Below are 25,964 nucleotides of genomic sequence, written 5' to 3'. Positions count from 1 at the left end.
TCCCTTATTGATATAAATTCCTTCATGTAACTATTTTGTTACTGAAAAATCTCACATCTGGAACTGAGATTGTTGCACTAGAAAAAACCTAAACCCTCTAAGACCTATGGGTAAGAGTGTCAAAAACACCTAAGGAAATCAGGAAATTTCCATATGGTTTAGATTCTTCAGAGATAAGAGGTGATTCTGAAAATTTTATTCCAGCCCTGGAGGAGAATCAGTGTGATTTAAGCTCTGTAATGTAGGCTAATTCCCATATTACTTTTACAAAGGGAAATTTATTTGCTGTTTCATGCCCTGCTGAATATTTTATTTTGTGCAAACAAGTCATATTGGCAAACAGAAGCTCCACAAGCCCATGCTGTGACCAGCCTGTGAGTTTGTGGAGTGCCAGAATGCACCAAACCTCCAAGGAAGCCCCAAGCAATTTTGCAAGTGAAAAGACCTCAGCACTTGAACATCACCTGCCATGTGGTATTCTTCTCTATCAAGGAAAATGAATTTTGAGCACTTATTCCAAGATAACATCCACTTTTTTGGGTGCCTGCCTCTCCCAGGTGAAGTGTGTTGACCTTCAGTGGTGCATATGGAGATCAACAGCTCATTCTCCATTTCAATGGAGCTGGGGAAGGATTTGGAGCACCAGGAGCAGCTGAGGGAGCTGGGAGGGCTCAGCCTGGAGAAAAGGAGACTCAGGGAGCACTTTATTACCTTCTAGAATTCCCTGACAGGAGGTACAGCCAGGTGGGGGTTGGTCTTTTCTGCCAAGTAACAAGTGAAAGGACAAGAGGAAATGGCCTCTAGTTGAGCCAGAGGAGATCCAGATTGGATATTAGGGAAAATGATTTCATGAAAAGGGTTTTGAAGGCTGGAACAGGCTATCCATGAAGGTATTTAAAAGACAGATAGATGTGCCACTTGTGCACACAGTTCAGTGATGGACTTTGCAGTGCTGGGTTAATGGTTGGACTTGGACGATCTAAGAGGTCTTTTACAACCTGAATTACTCTATGATTCTACTATTCTAACATTGTGGCAAAGCCCCACAAATACCTGGACATTCAGTCCAGCTGATATTTCCAGCCAACTCCTTTGCTTTATGGACACATGCACTGTTGAAATTGAATTACAGGTTTTCTACTGTTTATTTTCCCACTACTTTAAGCGAAACAGATTTCTGCTCTTGGCCTTCAGTCTCTGTATCTGTTACACCCAGAGTATTTCTCCCAACAACCACAAGCACCTTTCAGTTGATGACTCCTAAATCTCCCTCCCATTTTCTCACCATTCTGACTTACACCTCTGGATGGTTCATTGCCAGTCTGACAAAACAAAACTGAGCTGGTAGCGTGGCGTCTTGGTATCTTTCATCTTATTTTTTCCCTTATCATCAATAACAAACATCTTCAATGTTAAAACCACCTGGCACCAAACCCTTCTGCTGAGTTCTCAAGAGCAAAACCAGAACCTGGTAAAACATGTTTGTGTCAATGAGCTCTTTGCAAACTTTCTCTTCTCTGTTCTCAGCAAACTGCTTTTATTGTCATTTGTTTTGGGAAATGTTATGGGATGCATGATCTAGGAGTTTGCCCATAAACCAGTCCTATATCCACCCTTTTTGGTGGGAACTGGTAAAGAACATGAATTACAACCCATACTGGTACAACTACCAGGAAGTTGTACCAGTATGGGTTTAGAAAATATTTAAAGCTGTAATTTTCAGCTTGTTATCAAGTTTGTTTTTGAAAGAAACAAGTAAGACAGATGGACAGATGGAGTCTCCTGGACTTGGAGACTCTGTACAGCAACAGATCAACTGCAAACAGGACAACTTCACTAAATTCAGGTGGGACCACCTGTTCTTTTGTGGCTATTTCTTTATGGTTTTCTTGTCCACATCCAGTTCCTAGGAACCATCCCGCAAATCCTTGGGTCTGTGGAGTTTCCTCACTTTTGTTTAAAAACCTCAGTTAAAGAGTGAATAAAAAAAAGCAACTCTGTCAAAGTCAAGAACAAATCAGTACCTTTCTCTTGCAGTCATCCTCCATGGAAAGTTTATTTTTGAAACAAATACCCATCTGCCTTTCTAATCTTTCACCCATATTTGATCAGTTTCTGTTGTGCTTCATAAGGGCAGCTGCTCATGGCCATTTACACAAGCAATTCCCTCATGTGTCTAAACCTGCCTGAAGTATTTTTTTTTAATTGTGGTATACAGTATACAAGTTGTTGGTTTTTTTTTTTTGTTTTACTCTTGAGCAATAAGCAGCAAAATCAAAGAATCTCACAGTAAGTTGTTTTGTTTTCTAATGACTCAAGCCTTTTCATGGATTCTCTTTTGGAGTCATCACCCACTGCGGCCAGCAGCAAAATGAAAATAATTTGCCACAGACTACTGCCTACCATAAACAGGATGAATAATTAGTTGGGGTGGCTTCAGTAATTAAATAAAATAGAAGGAAGAAAAAACCTAAGGACTACATCTGAAGTTGTAAATTTAATTCATGCTCAAGGAAGAAAATCACCTCTAGAAATATAAACAAAAATGATCATTTGATCATTTACTTGCTTTGGTAAAAGGGATATGGTATTCTTCACTCGTTTTTTTTTTTTTTTTTCCATGTAAAAGCTGCAATCCTGCAGCAAGGGTGAGGCTGGGGAACCTCCAGCAAAGTGAAAGAGCCTTTTGGATGGATTCAGGACCACACATGGGGATTTTACAGCAGGATTTGGGCCCATATGTTACACTGAAAAAGAACAATTGGGAAAGGGATATGAATCATAGCTGAGACAGTATCTTCATTAAAATACATTCAGCATTTCAAAAGGCTCCAAAAAATCAGTCCTCCAGCTCTTATAATTTAAAAGACCACAGAACAGAGAAATGTGGGTATGTCAGTAAATACACTCACAAAGATTGATGAAAGCTGTAAAGATCACTGGAATTCCTTCAGCACACCTTGGAGAGGAGCAAGATCATTTTTCATTACTCTGCCTCCTCACTTAGGTGGTCTATTGATCATATCAAAAATGATTTCACCATTACATGCTCTTTTACAGCACAAGTTGGATTGACACCCAGAGCAGCAGTTCTGTCAAAGCACATTTAACACAGCCCTTCCCTGCTAAAATAATTGGGATGCCCATGAGCACAGCAATAAACACAGAATTTTACTGCTTGTGCTCTATTGTTTCATTTTCCCAAACAGTGGTTAGCCCTTCTCCCATTTTTCTCTCGTCACAGCCACATTTTCTGGAAAAATCTCCTTGCCCAGGACTCTTCTCCTGGGAAGCTGAGAAGCCTCAGAGAAAAAGGAAAACAATATTATCTCATTTGCTTCTGCTGTGTTTTGCTGCTTTGGAATGCGGTTGGAGATTGTTTATCCAACAGGTGATTGTTTCATTGGTTTCATGTGAATTGTTTTTGACTTATTGGCCAATGGGGGCCAAGCTGTGTTGGAGAGAGTCACGAGATTCATGAGTATCTTTTTAGCCTTCTGTAAGTATCCTTTCTCTATTCTTTACTATAGTTTAGTATAGGTTAGTTTAGTATTCTTTAGTAGAATATAGAACATAAAATAATAAATTAATAAATAATTAAAATAATAGTCAATAATAAATTGATATTATTGTAAGTATCCTTTCTCTATTCTTTACCATAGTTTAGTATAGGTTAGCTTAGTATTCATTAATATAATATAGATAACAAAATAATAAATTAATAAATAATTAAAATAATATTCAATAATAAATTGATATTATTTTAAGTATCCTTTTTCTATTCTTTACCATAGTTCAGTATAGGTTAGCTTAGTATTCATTAATATAATATAGATAATAAAATAATAAATAATTAAAATAATATTCAATAATAAATTGATATTATTGTAAGTATCCTTTCTCTATTCTTTACTATAGTTTAGTATAGGTTAGTTTAGTATTCTTTATAGAATATAGATCATAAAATAATAAATTAATAAATAATTAAAATAATATTCAATAATAAATTGATATTATTTTAAGTATCCTTTCTCTATTCTTTACCATAGTTCAGTATAGGTTAGCTTAGTATTCATTAATATAATATAGATAATAAAATAATAAATAATTAAAATAATATTCAATAATAAATTGATATTATTGTAAGTATCCTTTCTCTATTCTTTACTATAGTTTAGTATAGGTTAGTTTAGTATTCTTTAGTAGAATATAGATCATAAAATAATAAATTAATAAATAATTAAAATAATATTCAATAATAAATTGATATTATTGTAAGTATCCTTTCTCGATTCTTTACCATAGTTTAGTATAGTTTAGCTTAGTATTCATTAATATAGTATAGATAATAAATTAATAAATAATTAAAATAATATTCAATAATAATAAATATTAAAACAATATTGAATATTATTTTAAATGAAATAAATATAAATAATAAAAATTAAATTAAATATTAAATTAAATATTAAATTATTAGTAAAATAATAAATTAGCCTGAGAACATGGAGTCAGATTCATCATTCCTTCCAACGACGGGGGTCTCAGAAAACACAACACTCCCTGAAGTATCACTTTTTTCCCCCCCGCTCTTTAATTCCTCAATGAATTCTCCTCTGGAGCTCCCCCTTGGGTAAGCAATGTCTCTCAGGGTAACCAACACGGCCACAGCTGTGTCCCACCACGGCCCCACGCTGCTGCCGCTCCGTCTGTGCCGGCCTTTGGTCACGGCGCCTGAGCTGCTCCGAACACTGCCCTCATTCATCCCAACGTGCACAGGGAGGGGCTTCCAGCAGGATTCCTTTACCTGTTTCCCCACCACAGAACAGTGCAATAAATGGAATGGGTCATGAGCTACTTGGCTGGTAATGCAAACCTGAGGCCTGACAAGTCAATAAAAAGCCAATCCCTCCCTGCCCAGCCACACGTAGGGAGCCAAGGCTGCAGGCAAACAATTTGGATATGCCTGCACAGGGAGCTTAATGAACCCCATTATTCAGCTTTTGTGGGCAAACGCTATGAAGACAATGATGTAAATTATCAAAGTCTGACTAGCACACCACTAAATAGCACCCAAAGTTCAAAAGTTTCTTCACTGATTTATCTGTATGAGAACAACTCTACTAAAAACTGAAGCTCCTGAATATACACCAAAGATGATTCTGTAACAATCTGGTACATTCCTGGAAACTGCATAGGGCAGGATTCTAGTTTAACTCGAACTAGCAGCAAAGTCTTGGATATCCAGCTTTATTTCCACAACTCACTTGGAGCTTGAACTGTTTTAAAAGAACAAATATCCATGTTACAGCAGCAACTCAGATTCCCAATGAGCTTTGGGGAGCACCAACACAGTCCTTGCCTAATTTCTTCAGCCAGGTCAATAAGAATCATATGGATGTATTTGTTAAAACCCTCTTCTTCTTCTTCCCTTTCTTGGTGCCATGACCCTTCAAAGTCAGATTGTGTATGTGTGTGTGCAGTTTTCCCAAGAAAATTCAATCTCTGGAGGGTTTGCAACTCAACTCTTTTGTAAATTAAGCTTGTTGTAGATAGAAGATTCCTCATTAAGGCATCTCTTTTTTGGTGAGCATACACGTGGTGGCACTCTGCATGCTACAGGTGAGATTGTATAGTTCTATGGGATTTCAAAAAGTATGAGTGAAGAACTGATTTACTAAAATTTCGTGTTGCACTTAAAATAACAAATTCTTGAGCAAACAGAACTGGAAGAGGGTAGAGTTACATTGGACACTGGGAAAAAATTTTTCCTTGTGGGGGTTGTAGAAGTTCTTAGATGAATAATCTAATCAAGAAACTTGGTGTAATAAACTAGGTCCTGTCCTCCTAGTCCCAAAAATATTCTTCTGGGTCACTGATGTTAAACAGAGAGGTCACATCTATGATCACAGGATAATTTCTCCATCTAGACCCTTGGTTTTGAGATTCTCTACACAAGACATCAGCTGGTTCTGCTCATGGCTTTTGTCATGGGGGTATCGTGCAGCTGAATGAGCCCCCACAAAAAAATAAGTTAACCTTGCACTGATAATATCCTACCAAGTAATAAAGATTTTTAGTGGGGCCAATTAAGTATCTGGGTAACAAAATTTTTTCATCCCTTAATCCTTTCAGGATTTTACCTTACAATCCACAGGTTATTTAATATACATTTTTATAAGCACACACACAGAGGTATCTGTGCATGTGTGTGATTTGGTTTTGGAGAAAGTCACGTATCTACTCACTTAAAAAATATAGAAGACAAGGGGCAATTTCATTAGAGCAGCAGGTCAGGTTTACCAGTTAAACACTGTTAAAATGCCTGTCTTTCCCCTCTTCCTGTCTGCTTTCCAGGTTCCCTGCTGATGGCAGAGTTATGATACGGGTCTGGAGCAAAAGTCTGAAATTTTAAGGTAAATTTGGAGACCTAATTTCACAAAAAACATATATCCTGCTTCTAGGGCACAGAAACACTGGAACAGCACCCAGTGAGTAGTTCTGTGCTTTGTGGTCTGGCATTAGTGACAGCAGCCATGTGTTTTTTCTTAAAAGCTGTTTTTAAATGTAGCATAAATTTATCAGAAGTATCAAACATTACAGCATGTACTTTTGCTGAAGCTTATGTCAGCTGTAGCAGTAGCTGGAATGTCAACACTTTATCAATAGACAGAATTTAAAAAAACTTATGTGTATGAAAAATGATAGTGCTTAGGAAAAATAACAAGACAAAAAGAAGCCATGATGTAATTGAATAAAAGTATTAAACTCTACTCATTATTTGCAGTTCATTTAAAATTTAAAAGTCTGTGTTTTTTGTTTTGCTTGTTTTGTTTTGAAAAAAGATAGCATCACTAGTTCCTTCCTATACTAACTCAGTTAGCAATCTACCTTGATAACACTGGAATGGAAAAAAAAAAAAAGTGAAAAACCCTTCCAACATATCATTCAAATCATATCTAAAAAAGTGGTCATAAATATTTTAGAACCCAAGCAAACCAATAAGAGCAAGGCCCATTAAGGATAAGATCTTTTACAACAAATTAAATAAAACAATTTATTGAAGCCTGGACTTGAGATAAACTAGATTTACTAGCTGACCTTTTATTCATTTAAAGAACAAAATTAGCTCTAATTGCATTAGAATGGAATCCAGTAAATTTTTTCTAATGTGGCATCCATGCAAGTATTGCTGTAATTGTTTACAACTAAGATGGAAATGCTTTGATAGTAATCTACTTTCTTCTTGTTTTACTGTGCAGTTAAAACACTTGCAAAAAAACTCTTAAAGTAGGACAGTTTTTCCAATATTGGTCTGTCCATCCATCAGCAATAATGCATTTTCATGTCTATTAACCCAATGTTGTTAATAGCCACTTCTTGTGAGCTGATGCATGTTGTAAGAACATTTGCACTCCAGACAAGCCTGAATACAGGTATTACTTTGAACCTGGGAGAAATATGTACTTTTATTCACAAACACAAGAGAAAAGACTTTCCTGCTGTTGCCATCACTGCTTTGTACATGGGTCCAAGCAGAGGAGTCAAGAAGTAAAATTATAAAATCACAGAATGATTTGGGCTGGAAGGGACCTTAAAGATCATCCAGATCCAACCCCTGCCATGGGCAGGGACATCTTCCACTGTCCCAGGTTGCTCCAAGCCCCGTCCAACCTGGCCTTGGACACTTCCAGGGATCCAGGGGCAGCCACAGCTTCTCTGGGCACCCTGTGCCAGGGCCTCATCCCCCTCACAGAGAAGAATTTCTTCCTCTTACCCCATCTAACCCTGCCCTCTGTCAGTTTGAAGCCATTCCCCCCTATCCTGGCACTCCATGTCTTTGTATAAAGTCCCTCTGCAGCTTTTTGGAGCCCCTCAGGCACTGAGGTCTCTCCACAGCCCCCACTTCTCCAGGCTGAAGAGCCCCATTTTGCTCACTAATGCTGTGTGACTCAGCCAGCTTGTGCTGAGTTTATGGTGTGATGTGTGTCTCCATTCCATGCACCATCCATCTGACACTTTTGCTTCACACTCCTGAAAGCCCTGTGCCTCATGAAGATCTCTAAGTGCTTCTATTAAAGATGTTCTATATGACATTCCCCCAAACAAATTAACTTCCAATTGAACAGGTACTTGGGTACTTCCAAAAGCCTCCAAACATCTCTTCTCTCTAACAGAGAATTTGAAATGACCAATTTCTCCATCTAGTTTCTACTCATATCAAATTCTAGGAATCCCTGACAATTTTCCTTGCACCTTTCCATGGAGATTCATGGTATCCTTGAACAATCCCAGGCCAGTTAACTCCAGAGACAGGCTAAGTGAAACACAACATTTTTATATGATAATTGCCAGATATTTAGAAGCTCATTACCAACACAGATGAAACATAAGTTTAATTTTCCCTTTCTATAACACATCAAAAACCATTTCTTTCTGCCTGTTATGAAGCCCTCAGATGGGGACCAAGGTGCCACTAAAGATGTAAAAATGAATCTGCAAATAAAGTGAGTTTCCCAAAGGCCCATGAAACAAGATGTCAGTATCTGAGACCCACTAAGGGCTGGCAGGGATGACAATGATGCACCCACATGATTTGTAGCAAACAGATGGAGCCTGAAGTCCCCTCTCAAAATATGTGAGGGTATGAGAAACACTGTGGTGAGATAAGGTTGGAAGGTAACTGGTGCTAAAATATGACTTCAGAACTTTAATTCAGAAGTTGAAAATATGAGTTAATTTCCCCCATATTAACGCTCTCAGTCCTTGGAAAAGCAGAATTTAAAAGTATCCATGTCTCGTCAAGGAGGAAAATGGATCTGTGGGCTTTCAAGGGACAGCGTGTCCAGCCATGCACATTCAAATCATGCTCAGCAGGACAGACAAGTATTCTGAGAGAGCTGGAACTTTGTACAGCAACCTGAGGCACAGAAATTTTAGATCACACTCAAATACTGTGAAAGGAAGAAAGCAAAAATGGTTAATAAGGGGGGTGTGGGTGTCCCTTAGAAACAAAGCAATGACTGAAGTCCCTTAGCAGCTTCAAACCAGCAAATGCCATGGTTACCTACTGGGGAGAAGTAGGATAGCAGAGAAAAAGAAAATAATCATCAAAACCCCATTTAACTTCTAGAGCAGAAAAATGAGTGATTAGGGGGTTTGGTTCATAATGGGTCTAGAAGAGAAACAACTGCATTAACAGTATTTAATGTGAGGAATGGAAATGAAAGATCTGTGTGTGCTCATGTTTACCATTGGACATGAAAGTGTGCTTTGTGCCATGAAATCAACACGAAAATCCCGATTAAAAGAAACCCTTCACATCCAAGGCAGGAGCAGCCTAAAAGCCTGGTGACGCATGGATTCCCCAGCCTCTGCAGCCTCCTGTTTGTGCTGCATGATCTCAGGATAGGGATCACCCTACTTATGCTCATCCAGTACAAAGTAACTATTATTTGTACAACAGCACCCAATAATTAGGGAGCTAATGAAGCAGCACTTGAAATGCGTTGGGCACACTCATGATAATCATCAACAGTTATAAAAAAACAGATGTGTACAAAGGAATTCCAACTGTTATGTTTTAAAGCATAAAACAACTGTTAGCTGGGGAGTGTTGTGAAACTTAGCTGTAGGTTACACTCAGGATAAGCACCCATTACAAAAACCTCACTAAATGGCACTGGAGGCATCATGCCAGCCCAGATGGAGTCCTGTAATCCGTGTCCTAGAAAGACATGGAATGGGACACACAGTAGGATGGATGGAAGGTGATGAGACTCACTTTGCTGTATAAATGTAATTTGCCACTAATTTTTAAGCTTTTCCCACTGAAAAGAAGAGCTCCCACAAGTGCCAGAGGTGAGCACACACCTCACAGATGGATTTATTTGTACTTACATCTTGTCTTGGCCTGCGCCCACTCTTAAAGTCAGCCGAGGAATAACCGGAGATGGAGCTGGAACAACTGGTTCCACCTTTATCTGTACAGGGGAACACAATCATCAATCAAAGACTGCAAGCAGACTCCCAAAATATATTAATTACATGAAAGCACTGATGGAGTTAACCAGAGAATATTAGCTTAATGAAACAAAACTATGACAGACTAATCACTGTTCTCTTCTCTCACACTTTGTCCCATGGCATGGATGGGTCTCAGTCTGCAGGGAGTCCCAGCTGTAGAAATTCACAAATACAAACTCTAAGCTAAAAAAAAACCAACTTCAAATTTTGCTCCTATTGTACCTCCAATTTCTTAGCAAATCTTCCTGATTAAGTACTTTTCTGGAGACACGAAACTTCCCAGTTTGTTTCTAAACAATGACATGAAATGCTTTGATCTTAGTGCTCAAACTTGTCAGGCACCCATTAGTGTTTGCACGTTTTTCTGAGATTTAAATTCAATTATTTCCCAGGTTCATCACATAAATGTACCATGAGTCTCTTGAATCAAAAGGAGAGACAAAGGAAGCAAATAAACTCCAAGGTGAATTCACCAACACTGAATACTTGATGAAAGTTCTTATCCATACCAGGCATAACAGCGACTGCATTTTACTGCAATTAGGCTGAGGTTTTTAATGACTACTTTTCAAGTGGCCTGGGATTCCAATCTTGGTATCTGGTGGAGTTTAGACCATTTGAATATGTCCTTGAACATGTCCTTGAACTTATGGAACCAGTATATGCCAAAATTACCAACTCCCATTGAGCTACTGGTTTGCAAAACCTGTCCAGAATGACCACAGATGCTACAGCTGACACTGTAATGATTCTCCAGGCATTCATTACTCAACTTATGTCCATATATGACAAGTATATATACATTATATATATATAGATATACACATAAAAACAGAGATGGAGACTGATCTCATTTTGAGCATGTGTGCCACCATATTTAATAAAACAATCTCTTGGCTGAATCTGCTCCAGGCACAGACAAAACTAATATGCATACAACTAAATGGAAACCTGATCAAATTTCCAGTTTCATAAAGCTCTCACAGAAAAAAGGAGGGCAAACAATCAATGCAAAGCACAGAATGCAGTGTGGGAGAGAGCAGGCCAGAGTGGGAGGGCTCAAGTGGGACTTATTTTGAGAAAGGTGATAACAAAATCTCATGCATTTTGGCAAAAGAATTGGAGCTGCTCTCCAGGAGATGTCCAGGCCAGAGAGAGAAAGAGAGCAGCCTGAGTGGTGTTCCTGCTCTGACACAGTGAACTGTGCTTTGCAATGCAGCTCTCCATGGATATGGATTAGCTGATTTCACAGGCCCCTCTGCACTCTTTGTTTATGTAGAACCATTTTTTGTTACGTCATTCCCCTGGAGTGTTGCAAGAGCTTTTTTCCTCTGAAGCTTCAAATGCCTGCAACAATTTCACTGCCATCTTCCATAGGTGACAGGTGAGTCCTTTCTCTGTTTTCCCAGCATCTTAACCTGTAACCACCCAACGCTTAGAGACTGAAACTGATGCCTGGGTACTGCAGGCTCAGGACCATGGCTTTGCACAGCCTATTTTGCCACTTTTCCTGCAGGTTTCTCCTCCTTTAGTGTTTGTTTTGAATACAAAACATCTCAGGACAGGCATTGCTACTGCAGCTTCCAGCACATAGCACAGAGAGACGCCCACATCACCTATAAAGGTCCTTGGTCTATTCTAAACAATGGTGGTGTGGGCTCACAGGGCAGGAGAAAAGCACACAAACCACTTCTTTATGCTCAGATACCAACATCAGTCTGCTAGGAGAGGAAAACAGGGCTCCACCAGAATGAAATCTCATCCTTTGATACAAGAGGACAGGAAGCATCTTTCTACAACATGGGTTTGTGTGTAGGGTTTACATCATTAGACCAGGGAGAAAAGTAAGGAGCATTCACAGTTACATCCCGCAGAGCTCGATTCTCCTCTACAGGATTTTGACACAGGAGCAAGGGCAGCTCACTGTGGGGCAGCTCTGGCAAGCCCTGATGCAAGGAGGGCTCCATTTCTCATGAAGCAGTTCCTCAACTACTTTAGTTTCCAGCTCAGCTTATTAAGGTTAGCTGAAAGTGGGTCAGCAGCTGCTCCCTGAGCTGCTCAGTCACTCCTCCAGCATGCCTGGTAATCTCTGGAGTACAAATGGGTGTAACTGCTCCAAGTGTTTGCTTTTCATCTGGTGGAGCTCACAAGGCAGTGCCCCAGATCCCCTTTCCTGGCTCTGAGGGCAGCACCCAACACCACTGCAGGGCATGGAGCTGCAGGCAAGCCCTGGGACAAAGCTTCTCCTCCTTGGTGCCACCACCAAACACGCCCAGCACGGAGCCTTCAGCTCCTGTTTCCTGCCATTTATGCAGTGCTCTGTTTGCTGCTCTGTACCTTTCAGCAGCCTGGGGCAAAATTCCAGGAAAAACTTGATAAAAAGCCTCAATCACCCAACAGGATGGGATGAGCACAAAGGTAATAACTACAACGAGGCTCAAAAATGGGAACATTACAGCTGAGTCAGTTTTTGTTTAACTACAGCAATATCAGAAATGGGACTCAGATATTTCCTCCTGGCCATCAGGAGCTGAAACTGCAGCGAGCCCACAAACTCATCTCCCAGGTTGTGCTTACACCTCCGGGGTGGATGCACTGTGGCAGATTAAATGTCCAAGCTGTAACTTGATCATTTGCTCCTGCAGCATAACTGCTGCCTAAATAAGTCATTGTGTGATCGAAAAGCTAAATTAAGGAAACATGTACTTTTAGGGGTTAAAACGAAAGAGCAGCATTCTGGAGTAATACTGGGAATTGGGGCCAGCAGAAGAGCATTTACAGTGGATTACTAAGCTTCCCAAATCACCAAAGAGGTAAAGTCCAGCAATATAAGACTCCTTTGTAGCTAACTAAAAATACATTGTCAGTGGATTTGTCCAGTTTTATGTATAAGCAATACTTCTTTCACCTGAACTAATACTAGTAGTCATATAAGCCCCTTATTGCCATGTGCTGCATTTTTTTTGCTAATCTTCAAGGATTTAGCTTCTTTGCCACATACCTCAGGGCACCAACTGATAAAGCTCTAACTCTCCATTTTTCCAGGACACCAGCAGTGCGGCCTTGCAAAAAATGAAAATCGCTCAAGAGATTTAAAGGGGAAATTTATTTTTAAAATCCTGACTTGCAGCAAAGAGGTGGATTTAAAAAAAGCTTATCTCTCAAGAATCAGTTTAAATTTTAATTCTATCTGGGGACTCTTTCATGCATTCTAGCTTTAAAGTTTATCTTTTGACAGGGACTTTTTGCCAAGGTAATGGGCAGCTTTGTCAATTTAATTTGTCCAAGTTTTTATTAGTGTTGAACTCCTTTTCCTAATATATATGGTGAGTCTATACTGAAGCTTTACCAGTTTGTATTTGTTTATGTGCCATTTTATCACTCTAAAAGCAAACTTGACACAGACAACTGCAGAAGAAATGCAAAACTGAAAATGTGGAAAACAAGAAACTCATTGCCTCTATTTTACATACACCAATATTTAACTTAAAAAAGAAATCTCAGCAGAAATTCTCAATGAAATACTGCCAACACTGCCCAGGCACAAGGGGCAGACAGATAAAATGGGGAATCTGTGAAAATGTTGCTGCAGTCTAAAACCAGACATGAAATTATCATGGACAACTGGGCCACCACCCTGTTGATCATGAACTCATCCACAGCAGACAAACATTAGTTCTCCAGATTCTGCATGGAAAAGCCATTTGTAAACTTAAAAAACATATAAAGTTTTGAAATCAGCACTTTGTTGCAAGTCCAGCAGGTAATGTAAGAGTGGCAACAAAAGGAGAGTGAGGAATGTCCCAAATCTGAGCTTGTACAAATTGAGTATTACACTCAAAGCAGGATGTAAAGAGAATTTTGGTAAAACTGGAACTCACACAGTGCTTCCTAAGGCTAAAGATGGAGATTTAGGAACTCTTGTATCCAAGGTTATCACACAGGAAGACAATCTTCTTTCTTTTCTTCTTTCTTTTCAATGTTAACAATTTAATGTGTATTATAAGGTGAAGTGACAAAAAAATTAGAGCAAATCCTGAATTAGGGGAGCTGCTTCTAATGGGATTTCAAATCTGATAACATGCAAATATGCTGGTTTCATTTCTTAAATATTAAATATATTCTCAAGATTAGGTGATATTGGAAAGAAGAAATTATCTTTGGCTGATGTAAATCAGTAAGAGTTACAAGAATGGAAGCTCAAACCCCTTGAAAATTAGCTCTCCCCTTCTGTCTCTCAAGCATAAGACTCCAAAGAAAGGTGACATTTGAACACTTACACCATAATTTGAAAATAATTTTCTTACTTCAAACAAACTGGAGCAACAAGGGGGCAGATTTGCTAAGGGAAGATTCAGCAACTCTTTATTTGAAGGCACTCTGCTTCTCATTTCTGTCCACCTGGGAATTTCCAGGCTGCTACAAACTTCAAACCAGCAGATTTTTGGAAACAAAATTTAAAGTTCATATGAAAGGTATAGGGCTGCCGCCCTTCTAGTGGAAACCTACAGAACAAACTTTCTGCAGCACAACACTGCATCCCTTTGCTGGGTGTGTTGTTGTGTCTGAGCCTCAGCTTTTCCAAGTGAAAAGAAGGTTGAGAAAAGCCAGGACAGTCTCCCATTTCAAATTCACAGAACCAGAATTCCACTTTTTTCTTTTCCAGAGATGTGGGACAATCTCTGAAGCTCTTGGTGGACACCTTCCTTGGAGCTGTTATCATTAAGAAACACCAATCCTGTAACCACACTTCTCCTCAAAGCTCTTAGACAATGCTCAGCAGCAAACACAGGAATCCATGTGGATTCCTCAAGCAAGTGTGACATCTCACCTCATCCAACCAGCTTACCTTTTCATGTTTGTGTTTCTCCTTTTCCTTCTCTTTCTTTTCTCTTTCTTTCCTCTCCTTTTCCTTCTCCTTCTTTTCCTTTTCTTTGTCCTTCTCCCTTTCTTTCTTTTTCTTCTTCTCTTTTTTGTCCTTCTTCTTCTCTTTAGGTTTCTCTTTGTCCTCAAATAGTTTTTCAGGTAGCATGGGAGACAAGGAAGGTAACATGCTGGGAAGCCTCATGGCAGATGGTGTGCTGAACAAGGGCATAGACATTTCTTTGGGAGGTAACACAAGAGGTGCTGATGGCACCTTTATCTTATCTTCCTTACCCTTATCTTTGAGTTTCTCTTTGTCTTTTTTATCCTTGTCCTTTTTGCCTTTTTCTTTCTCTTTCTTTTTATCTTTATGTTTTTCTCTCTCTTTTTTGGTATTGCCATCTTTCAACTTTACTTTTGTGTCAGCATCCTCGAAGTCCTTTAGTTTGAATTTATATGGATCAGGATCCTCCTCTTTGAGCAGTTCCTTCCACTGAAACTTTGCCTCCTTGTTTCCTTCCTTGTCTTTATCTTTCTCCTTGTTCTTTTCCTTCTCCTTATTTTTCTCCTTGTTCTTCTCTTTATCTTTTTCCTTTTGTTTTTCTTTCTTCTTCATTTTAGTTTTCAGCTCTTTTTTCAATTTCTTTTTCACTTCTGTCGATGAAGCCAGCTTGGTTTTCTCCTCATAGACTTTGAGAAGAGGCTCTGGAGTTGGAGGTGAAGCAGAAGGAGAGGAGAAATAAGTGAAGTTGGTAGGTGGATTAGAAGGTGTCCCCATGTTTGCCTTCCGAATGACCTCATCAATTGAGTCATCCATTGTCCATGAAATGTCTGAACTTGAGGTCCCACCTGAGGCAGGTATTGGAGTTGCTCCCGCCTTATTTGCATTATTGGCAGGAACAGAAGGTTTAGGAGTTGCAGACTCTGAAATAGAAAGTCTTTTAGGGCTGGTAAAAATTTCCCCTTCTGATTCAGAGCCAGAGGAGAACTCGAAGGGGTCCGGCTCTCGCTCCGCACACGCCCGAGCGATCACGGCATCGATTGAATCATCGATGGTCTTGTCCATGACCGGCACTTTCTTCACCTGGTTGTCCAGATTTGGCTTGGGGGCAGGCTCAGGTGGTGTCTGTGCCTGTTTCACTTGGATGTTTTCCTTTCCTATCTTCTCACTCAATGCAGCCAGAGGGGGTCTACTCGGTGGTTCAGGCTTCACAGGTGGTTGTGGAACGTGAGCAGGAACCTTTGGGCTTTTGGGACTTTTTGGGCTCTTGGCGCGACCTGGTGACTTCTTTTCTTTGGATCCAGGTTTTGGTGAACGAATGGGACTCCCAGCTACCACTGGTGAGGGTGTAGTTTTCGGTGATTTTGTCTTTTGTCCTGGAGAATTTGTTTTGGACTTTGTTTTGGGTACGAACGGCTTTGCCTCTAAAGGTTTGGGGGTGGGCACTTGGGGTTTTGCAATGGGAGCCAACATCGGTGGTTCTGGAGAAGGGGGGGCAAGGTCTGCACTGTCCTGAACGTGAACTGGAGAAAGCATTGGTGGGACTTTTTGTGTATTTATTGAGCTCAGAGGCTCACGTTGTTCCACAGTTCCATCCAAGGCATCCCCTTTGGAAACAGACAGTTTTGGCCTTTTCACAGGTGGGAATTCCTCAGGATCAGGACTTTCTAATGGTCTCTTGCTCAAGTAGTTCTCATCATTAATTGCCTCATCCTCTTCCATATCTCCTTCTTCCTCCAGTGGGACCTGCATGGCCTCTGCAGATGTACCTCCATCGGTAGGAACCTGCTCCTCTTCCTCCTCTGCAACAAAGAACATTTAGAAAAGCATTAAGATAATTGAAATGTGTTTTACAGAAACAAACAAGCACCACAACAAATATCATGTGCAGCTCAGCCCAGAAGAGACAACTGGCCACCTTTCTTACTGGTTTGCTTGGAGGAACATGTGGCAGCTTCTGTGTCACATCAGCCACCACTGGAACTGGCAGGTGCCCTCACTGCAGTGCAACACTGAACCCATGAGCAAAGAGAGGAGGACAGAGCTCACCAGTGGCAGAGCTTGCAGAGCAGGCCCAAAGTGTCAGTTCTACCCTAATAACTTCTTCATTCATTTTTAAATTAAGGAAAAGAGGTTGAAGCATTTTTTCCTGTAACACAGTGTCAAAGCAAAGTGTCAAAGTAAAACTAACCAGAACTGTCTTTCTTGCCTATATCTCACCCAAGTTTGACTGCAGATTAACTACTAGGAAAACATCTTCCTAAACCTAGTTTATTCTTCCTGAAGCAGAACAGGCTGAAGGTTAAAGCAGAGGACTAAGCCCCATTCACCTGCCAGGTTCTGTCTCTGATACCATCTCAAGAGCTGCTGCAGGTGGACATTATCTGTTATGACTTTATGGGAACGCCCCAGCATTGTGTGTGTGTGTTGGTTCAATCAGGAATGTGCCTTTGAAATGCATTTTCCCATCATCTCCCTTACTGTTGTTTTGTTTGCATCGTGGGACAATCCTGGAGTGCATATGCCAGCTTCCTGCAGCAGTGAAACCAAAATGAAGGAGGAATTCACCAAGCACACTTTAGAGCAAGTGGGCATTCAGGCTGTGAGACCAAAAACCAGCTTTTGAAAACAAGATAAACCTGAAATCCACACAGTGCAGACATCAGACATCAACTATTCCAAACCAGTGTGGATACCACCTGTGTGATTGCTCTGGTTTTTTGTTTAATAACAATTATTTTTTTTCCCTACATACAACACCATCTTCAGAGCCACACGTGACATTATGGTGCAGAGAAAGGAGAAAATCCACTTGAGATCTCCCAACAAATCCACAGTAGATTTAAAAAGAGAACCTCTGATCTCCACAACCACAGGCAAGCACTTTATCCTCTTTGATACACTTCCTCACTTTCAAAATGGAATTATCCGAGCAGGAAAAAGGATTCTTAGTCCTGAATAAGAATGTCTACACAGGCATTAACCTGACACATTTGTATTTGGAGTAATTACATCATTACACCTCTGCTGGTTAACATTCCTACACACACAACCTCATTTCACTTTACCCCAAGTTTCTGTTTACCCACCTGCAAAAACCCAAGACATTTTGTCTATCAGGGTTTCTGAGGAAAGATATCCAGTGCCCCAAGATTCTCTTGTGAAATATGGAGTAAAAAACATTTATGAGGACAGTGGCTAAAACCCAACTTCCTAATGAGCAGGTGGCTTTAATGAAAAAAGCACCAAGAAACTTGAAACATTCCACTGAACACTATTTAAAACTCAGCAAGACAGCATCTTCCTGAAATATCTCTTTTCAAGGAATTTATTTTCAGGTTTTCTGCGCTGGTGTTTCTCTACTGTAATGTGTCAATGCTCTGATTTAGGAGAGTTGAGTCAAGAGCCCTGGGCTGCAGCACAAATCTTGCCAGCATCACAAATTAAGTAAAATGAGCTAGCAAGTCTGGCTTTCACCAGGGCCCAGAGGATTTACAGCAGCCAGCCCAGAGAGGAGACTTTGCCTGAGGATAAAGTCTTAGCCTTCCGTGAAAAACAGAAATGTTAGGGAGTTAGGTTTTGCCTGGCTGGGCACTGACATTGAATTTTTTAAACTGCAAAGTTAGAGTATAACTGAGAAATCACTCTGGACTGAGCCTGCACCTGCTATGGGGGAAAAAATCTGCTTCCCCATCATGAAGTAATTTCAATCTCTGTTTAAGCTGCTGCAGAAATCAGCTGCCTTCACCCGCTCAGGAGGTTTTGGGGATGAAGAATCAGCATTCATCAGATGTCACACAGCACTGGTTGCTACTGAGCAATTCCCTCCAAACCCCATTCCACTACTTCAGAACTGAGAGTTTGTTTTCATTTAAAAGTAGGAGATAAAATTTAAAACAAACATCATACTTTAAAATTAGGATTTAGAGAAATCTTCTGTCTCAGCCACAAGATGAAAAGTATAGCCAAATTAAAATATTAGGAAAGATAGGGTTTGATGATAGAGACTTTAGAACAGAATAGGAATATTAGAATAGAGATAGGAATATTAACCATTTTAATACAACAAACATGGGGATTAAAAAGTCAATAAAGTGGAAAATAAACTACTGCAACAGTAAAAAAATTACACTTACTAGAAAAATTATTTGCTAAAGATTTCTGCCCAGTGTCCATTTTAACAGCCCCTCTCTCACACTGTATCTCACAGAAGGGCACTGCAATATTTCATATTTTTATAACTCCTTCCCATCCCAAGGTGCTTCTCATGTTTTACCTACTCAGGATTGCAGAATACCAGCAGCTGCTGGATCAAAGGCAAAAAAACAATTTCAGAGGAGCTTTGGAGAACAGGGACCAGAGTTCTGTACCATAAAAAAAAGAGCAATGCTTATTTTTTTTTTAATAAGGCCAAGTAAAGTTTGCAGCGGGCCCACGAAGTTTCTGTGATCTTGTGTGGAGGTGCCAGGGAAGGGCAGAAAGGTTAAAGTGCAGTTTGTAGAGGTGAGACAAGAAATCGGGGTGTCTTGGCTCCAGCTTTCATGCACATTCCTGCAAGCCACAAAGACAACTTAGTAAGGAAGCAGAAGCATTACCATCCCTTTTATATGGACTTGGATTCCCCAAAACATCTGGAAAAAATTGCCTGGGTCAGTCCTGAACAATCCAGGGACTAAGGAAGTTCATGAGCACTTAACTACTGACACACATTCACCACTTTTCAGACATGCTCAGATGACAATCTGGAATCCTATCGTGGTCAAATGAAATCCAAATTTCTCTTGGAACAAGGCCACAGTCTGATCCTTAGCAAGGACTGGTTTTCTGCCAGGCAGCAGCTTTCAAACCTGAGCCACCACAGCTGTGGCAGAAAACAATGAAGCTTTTTTTTTTTTTTTTTTGGTGGTTGGGGGGGGTTTAGTTAATTAGAGAAAGTGAAATTTCTATCTTGAGTTCAAGACCTATGGCTCTTTTTCCTCCCAAAGGATTCACACCAGAGCAGGAACTAAATATGGAAAAACATCAGATTTTAAGTGTTTGCTGCCTGACTTGGTGATGAGCATTTACAACCACGTGGCCACTTCCTCACCTTGTCCATCTCGTTTGCCACCCAGCACTTCTGGATGCAGCATCCTTTGTGCACAGGATTGCTTTTAAACTCTCTTTACTGCCATTTCTCCCCATCTCCAGCCACCTTTATTAATGATCCAGCCCGAGTTAGCATCTATAGGTCAAATGGATATCACCTCAACCATCTGCCCTCATAACTCTCCCCTGTAATGAAAGGAGACTGGAGCTGTTTGGGAGGTTTCTCAAGATAACAGATACATTTTTTTTTGGTCGTTAGAGAAGCCAGTGCTGGATCAATATTAATGCTCACATTACTAAAGCTATAGAGAGCAATTGTTTATTATGTCAGCAGGCCCCCTGTGCAGAGCCTGGCTTACAGGAGGGATGAGTTCTGGCACCGCAGCACTGAATTTGTCCATCACTGAAATAGAACAAGCTGAGTGCTGTCAGCATGCTGCCTATGAGAAATGTGGTTAGAAATGCAGCATTTCTTACTTGAGAATATTAGGCTGTGCCAGGGAAGTGGTGGAATCACCGTCCCTGGAATTGTTCAAAAATCATGAGGATGTGTCACCTGGGAACATGGATTTAGTGGTGTGGAATAGATCATCAAGGCCATTTACCCAACACTTGGAACTGTTGGGTAAATGAACTTGATGATCTCAGAGGGCTTTTCCAACCTAGATGATTCAATGGGTAACAACATCACCTGGGTCTATGTCAGAAGGCAAATTCACTTTTATGAAAGGATGATTTTAAAGTTAGGGGAGGAAGGAATCCACTTCTCTTTTGACACAGGTCTGCAGGGTGATTTGGGGCAGGTCACTCCACATCCTGCTGCCTTCCCACCTGACAAATGATCATAATTCCATCTCACAGAGGTGTTGGAAAAGCTGAACTTGATAAATATGCAGTATCTGAACAGAAAGCATCAGACCCCCAAAAGCAAACTGTGGGGATCTGCCACCACTTCAAATGCTGGAAAATTTCTTAAGCTGAACAGTTCAGGCAAGAAACTGAAATATCTGTACCTTTTTTTAAGGAAAAACCACTAAAGAAGATCAAACTCTATTTCTTGGTACATCATGTCCCTGTAGCACAGCAGGACCCCAGAGCAAAGGTTTATTGAATATTTACCTTCTTCATTTAGCCACAGCTTAGTTTCAGGACAGCAATACCCAACACTTCAGTAATGAATCCCTAGGTTTATGAAAACTGAGGGACTATTTGTCTCTGAAACTGACAGGAGGGTACAAAGGAACAGAAATTCTGCCTTTCTGCAGAAAAAGAAGTGCAATCACATGTACCACATTATCATGCTCACCCGGCTGCCTTGTCAGAGGATGCAGCACAACAGGTCAGATAATAGCGAAGGTAAGAAAAATAGATGCAAAACTCGTCTGATTGAGTAGAAATGCACCTATGTATGCGCATTCTTCAAGCAAGAAAACCTATCATATATAAATACACCAGTAAAATTAAAATTGTCATCCTCTTGGTCATCACCAGACTTTTTACTTGGTAGCTTCAGTGAGAAAACAAAAGCATTGACAGCTAAATGGATGTCCTGGAGAACATGGCACAGATTGGGACAGACAAAATCTCTGCTCAGCTCCTGACCCTGCCAAAAACCCACCCTGTCTGCTGGCTGGCATTTAATTTAAGTGAAGTTCCAGTCTCTCTTCTGAAAACTGGATTAACATTTCACTCTGTCACAGGGTGGTGACAGGATAAAACCATCTGGGTAAGACATGCAGATTTAAGAATAAATAAATATTTCTTATGTACAAGATGAAGCAGAGTCAGAAATGGTGGCTAAAGCTGGACACCACTTGCTGAAGAAAGAGTAACTTGATTTTAGTAGCAGCAGCTCTTACCTCCAGTGCTACATGCAATGTATGAATTGCACAAAGCTCTGGGAGGTAACAGTTCCTGTGGAAGCCAACTCTTGTTATTATAATAATGTAAGATTTAGGCACTTGGCATTTGATATTAACAGCAGTATGGCAGATAAACAGGATCAGCTATCAGAGCAAACCCATTAAGAATACAATTCTCAAAAAGCAGATGTTTCCATCCAACTCATACATGCCTATTTTCAACTATTAAATTCCTTCCATAATACTTTTCTTTTTAAACAGAACTTGAACATTTTCTTTTCTAAGAGAATGCAAAATGACCAAAGTAAGATCAGGAGATCACAAAATTCTTTCACACATAGTTCTGTTCAGATCAGCCTCTCTGCTCCTCTGCACTGCATGGTACCAAATACGTGAGAAAGGGAGTTGGAAGCATCAAGGTTTTTAAGGAAAATTAGGATTTGGGAAAGGAACTGATCTGGCAGTGCCTGCACTGAAATCTGCAATCCATCTTCATTTCCAAGCATATCTTCCTTAGGACCACATGGATATCAAGGCTGATGGCTTTATACACAGCCAGCTCAGCCTCTCAAATGTAAGGAAGGAAGGGATTGTTCCCACCCAACATATGAAACATTTTAGTGAGGAAAAAAAAATAGAAAAAATCTTCCTGCAGACTTCCAGAATAATTTTCCTATTGTCTAGTTAAAGCATGAGATGAAGCCAAAGATAAGTTTTTGGAAATTTTAAGTCATTAAGTCAAGAGCTTACATCCCTATCATATCCTAATAAGCAGGAGCTTTTGATTTCTGTTAAAATTGAAGTCTTTTTCTTGTGCCATGATATGTTTTATCTCTTTAACTTGTAATAACAATGGCCTTTTCCCAAAACAAACAGAAAGTGTGCTTGTAGTCCATAAAGGAAATTAATGGAAGAGGGACAAAATTCAATCCTGATATCCTACAGGCCAATATCCTGATACCTTAATGCAAAATGAACACACTGAGATACCTGTGACACATGTGGGGCTTAGAATACTGGATTTTATATAGATACTTGTGCATATTTTACACATATATATATTTGTAACTGTATTTATAATTTCTCTGCTGTATGAACACGCTGATCACTGATGTGACCTGTTTACCAACCAGACAATAAAACAGCAGATTTCTCCTATACTTTACACAGATCAACCAACCTATTACCAAACTCTGACATTTTCCAGTTGATATTTTCTATGGGATGACAGCTAGGAAGAGATCACCACCAAGGATTTAATCATCCATGTGTCTCAGATTTTTCCACTGACATTGACAGCAAATTCATTGCAGTGCCTTTCTCAGTATGTTATCAAATGCAAAAACCACCAATACATTAAAAAAAAAAAAAAAAAAAAAGCTTTCAGGTGTGGCAAGTGATTTGATTTTGCATAAATAACTAAAACACTGTAAGGAAGATGTGAAAGGTGCTTGAAGTTAAACATCTCAATTTGTTAACCACACTGGAAAATGCTGTCCCAAATGGCTGGGAGGTGCCTTCAATCCTTGCTATTAGCCAGCACTGACGTTTGAGGTGTTCAGCAGGACTGAGACTTGGTGTATATATTTATCAATCTCCTTATTAATCTGCCCAAGAAGCTACAACAAAACAGCCCTCCATCCCTCAGGACATAATACATCCAACCATCTGGAAATATTTATGATGGCAATAATCAGGTTCTGGACTCAAAAGTTTCCAGATTGATTCAGTTCCTCTCCATCCTCCCCATCTTGGTGTGAAATCATTGGAGATGAATTATTGAGCACCAGTATGAGAAGAGAGTATTGACAGTTTGCCAGAAACAAACCATAACTCCCAAACCTGTAGTTCTACATTTAATGGAAACTGTCCCATCCTTTCTTTTGTCCTGGTTCAAACATTTGTGCAGGAGAATGAGGAAATAATTGAGGCTAAAATAAGGAAGATTATCTGCTAGTTTGGGTTAGAAGTCACCTAATGAGATAAGTCAAATGGAAATATATCTGAGGGTGGAAGCAAAAAAACCCCAACAAAAATAAAGTACTCTTATAAAAAACCCACCTCAGGATGCCACAGGCATAAGAGAGTGGAAAAAAAGCGGGAAAGTTCTGAGGAGCATCACTCTGGGCATCAGATCTTGGACACAATGTGAGATTTTGGCTTCCAATGCTGCTTTAGGATACCAGATTCAATGAGAGTAATACTTCTAAATAGTTACTAGCGGCTGCCGCCATTCAAACATTTTTCAAAAATAAGGAAATTTTGAAGCCAAATTACACAGGATTCTTTAAATGACACAGCTGGTTCCCTGCTGAAGACAGAAAAACAGAGTTGGCAGATGGTTATCTGCTACACCCACAATCTCTGTCTGACCTGACAAAATATTAGTCCAGAATTTGTGCTGCTACAGCAAGCAAAAACATGTTTCTGTCTAAGTACAACAAGAGAGATTTTATTTTTGCTTTGACTTTCAAGCAGCAGCTCAACATTTTTTGTAGCTCATGCACAAATACACGAACACACAGCAGTGCTGGGCTGATGGGTCTGGAGAGCAGAAACAACCCCAGCAGCATCTTCAGGAAGTGTTGGAATGAGAAATGTGTGAGATCCAGCCAGCTCCCTGTCAGCAGGGCAGCCTTGGCTCAGGCACTTTGGTGTTGCTCTGAATTACTTGGGATTGAGTCTCTCCCCTGAACTCTGCAGAGTGTAATGTGAAAACCACTGCAGTTAGATCAAAACATAGAGCCAGGGACAGAAAACCTCTACAACAAAATTTTGGCGTTGTCTCCATGATTTTTATTTCACTTTTTACTCCCTCTGGGATCTATGATCCTTAACCAAGAACTTGTCCCAAAGTATGCGTGCAGGCACAGAGGTTTTCTCTTTAAAGGAACATTTTGACTTCTAAAAAATAAAATTATTAGCAAAGACAAGGTAATTAGGCAATGACAATTCATAGAGTACAGCCAATCAATAACAGAGTACATTAGCAAGACTGACAGAGGTGTGAAGCTGATACATTATAAATGGCTCTATACTGACCTGTAAAAATGCAGCGTTTCCCTAACATTGGGCACAATAAAAAAACTAAAATGCTATATAAGCAAGCCAACCTGAAATGACACCTAGTATTATAAATGGCCTAATCTATATGTTAATACTGTTGTATCACATAACTGCAGCAAGACTAAGATAACAATATGACTTTGGGGTTTCTATGGCTACATCCTGGGCTAACGTGCCTGAAAGGGCTTGCTGCTGACACCACACAAGCTTTCTGAGTGCTTCTCTTTGGTTATTTATGATATGATTTATGATAACGACAACATCTCCTATTTTCTCCCCTCGTCAGATACAATAAATTGCCATCGTTAATCACCGTTCTTGCTTCAGCCATGATTACAATGGTATAATAGGGCCTGGCTATGGTAATACTGTGTATTAAGGTGGTTTTTCCCCCCCTTTAAAGAAATATGCACAAGTAGATCTTTGTAGCTGATGTCAGTACCTGTAGTATTTTAATAATCTTCCCAGGAGTATTCCTGGATGAGAAATTCTGTTACAACTGAGATTCAGCATTGCTCCTCTCACAAAGATCAAATTTACCATCTAAAGACTCAAAATCCACATTGTATTATCTGTATCTAATAATTCTCAGATATAATAAGAGGGGTTTATATGTATTTTTTCCTTGAGAAAAGGAAAGCAGACCATCAGTCTTTTCACTTTGCACCTCTGTATCTAATCTTCCTGGCTGAGCTTTCCAAACCAGCTTTTCAAGTATCACAAATCTTACTAAAAACAAAAACACTGAACCTATATAAACATCTGGAAGGATTTTTACAGTGCTTTTCCTTTTCTATACTAAAGTCTTGTATAAGAAAATACACTGTTCTACCTTCAATAAAATCCTAGGTTGAAAATCCCTAGGCTTTTACAAATATTTTAGGAAGCAACTATTTGTACCTCCTGGCAAAGGAACAGACTGGGTATTTATTGCACTGGGGTACCTGCACTTCTTCCATATTAATAATTTTTACCTGGCACTGCAGAATTTTAGTCCTTCACAGATTTGCAACCTACGTGTATATTTGGGTACTTGGATTCAGCAGAGAGAAAATACT

At 39.8% G+C, this 25,964-nt stretch overlaps 1 protein-coding gene across 1 annotated transcript in view; it reads right to left on the bottom strand.

Annotated features, from left to right (window-relative positions):
- The window catches only part of TAF3 (TATA-box binding protein associated factor 3), a 114,796-nt gene that overhangs the window by 11,866 nt on the left and 76,966 nt on the right, over positions 1–25,964 (bottom strand). Inside the window, exons 3-4 of the mRNA XM_058023487.1 lie at positions 14,876–16,692; positions 9,901–9,983 (exon numbers count right to left, since the gene is read on the bottom strand). Coding sequence (XP_057879470.1) covers positions 9,901–9,983; positions 14,876–16,692 — 1,900 coding nt within the window. The remainder of the gene's footprint in view (positions 1–9,900; positions 9,984–14,875; positions 16,693–25,964) is intronic.

Source organism: Melospiza georgiana, chromosome 4 (assembly GCF_028018845.1).
Source record: "Melospiza georgiana isolate bMelGeo1 chromosome 4, bMelGeo1.pri, whole genome shotgun sequence".
NCBI classification, from domain to species: domain Eukaryota; kingdom Metazoa; phylum Chordata; class Aves; order Passeriformes; family Passerellidae; genus Melospiza; species Melospiza georgiana.
Note: the sequence above shows the minus strand (reverse complement) of the source record. Positions and strands in the feature narration are given on the sequence as shown.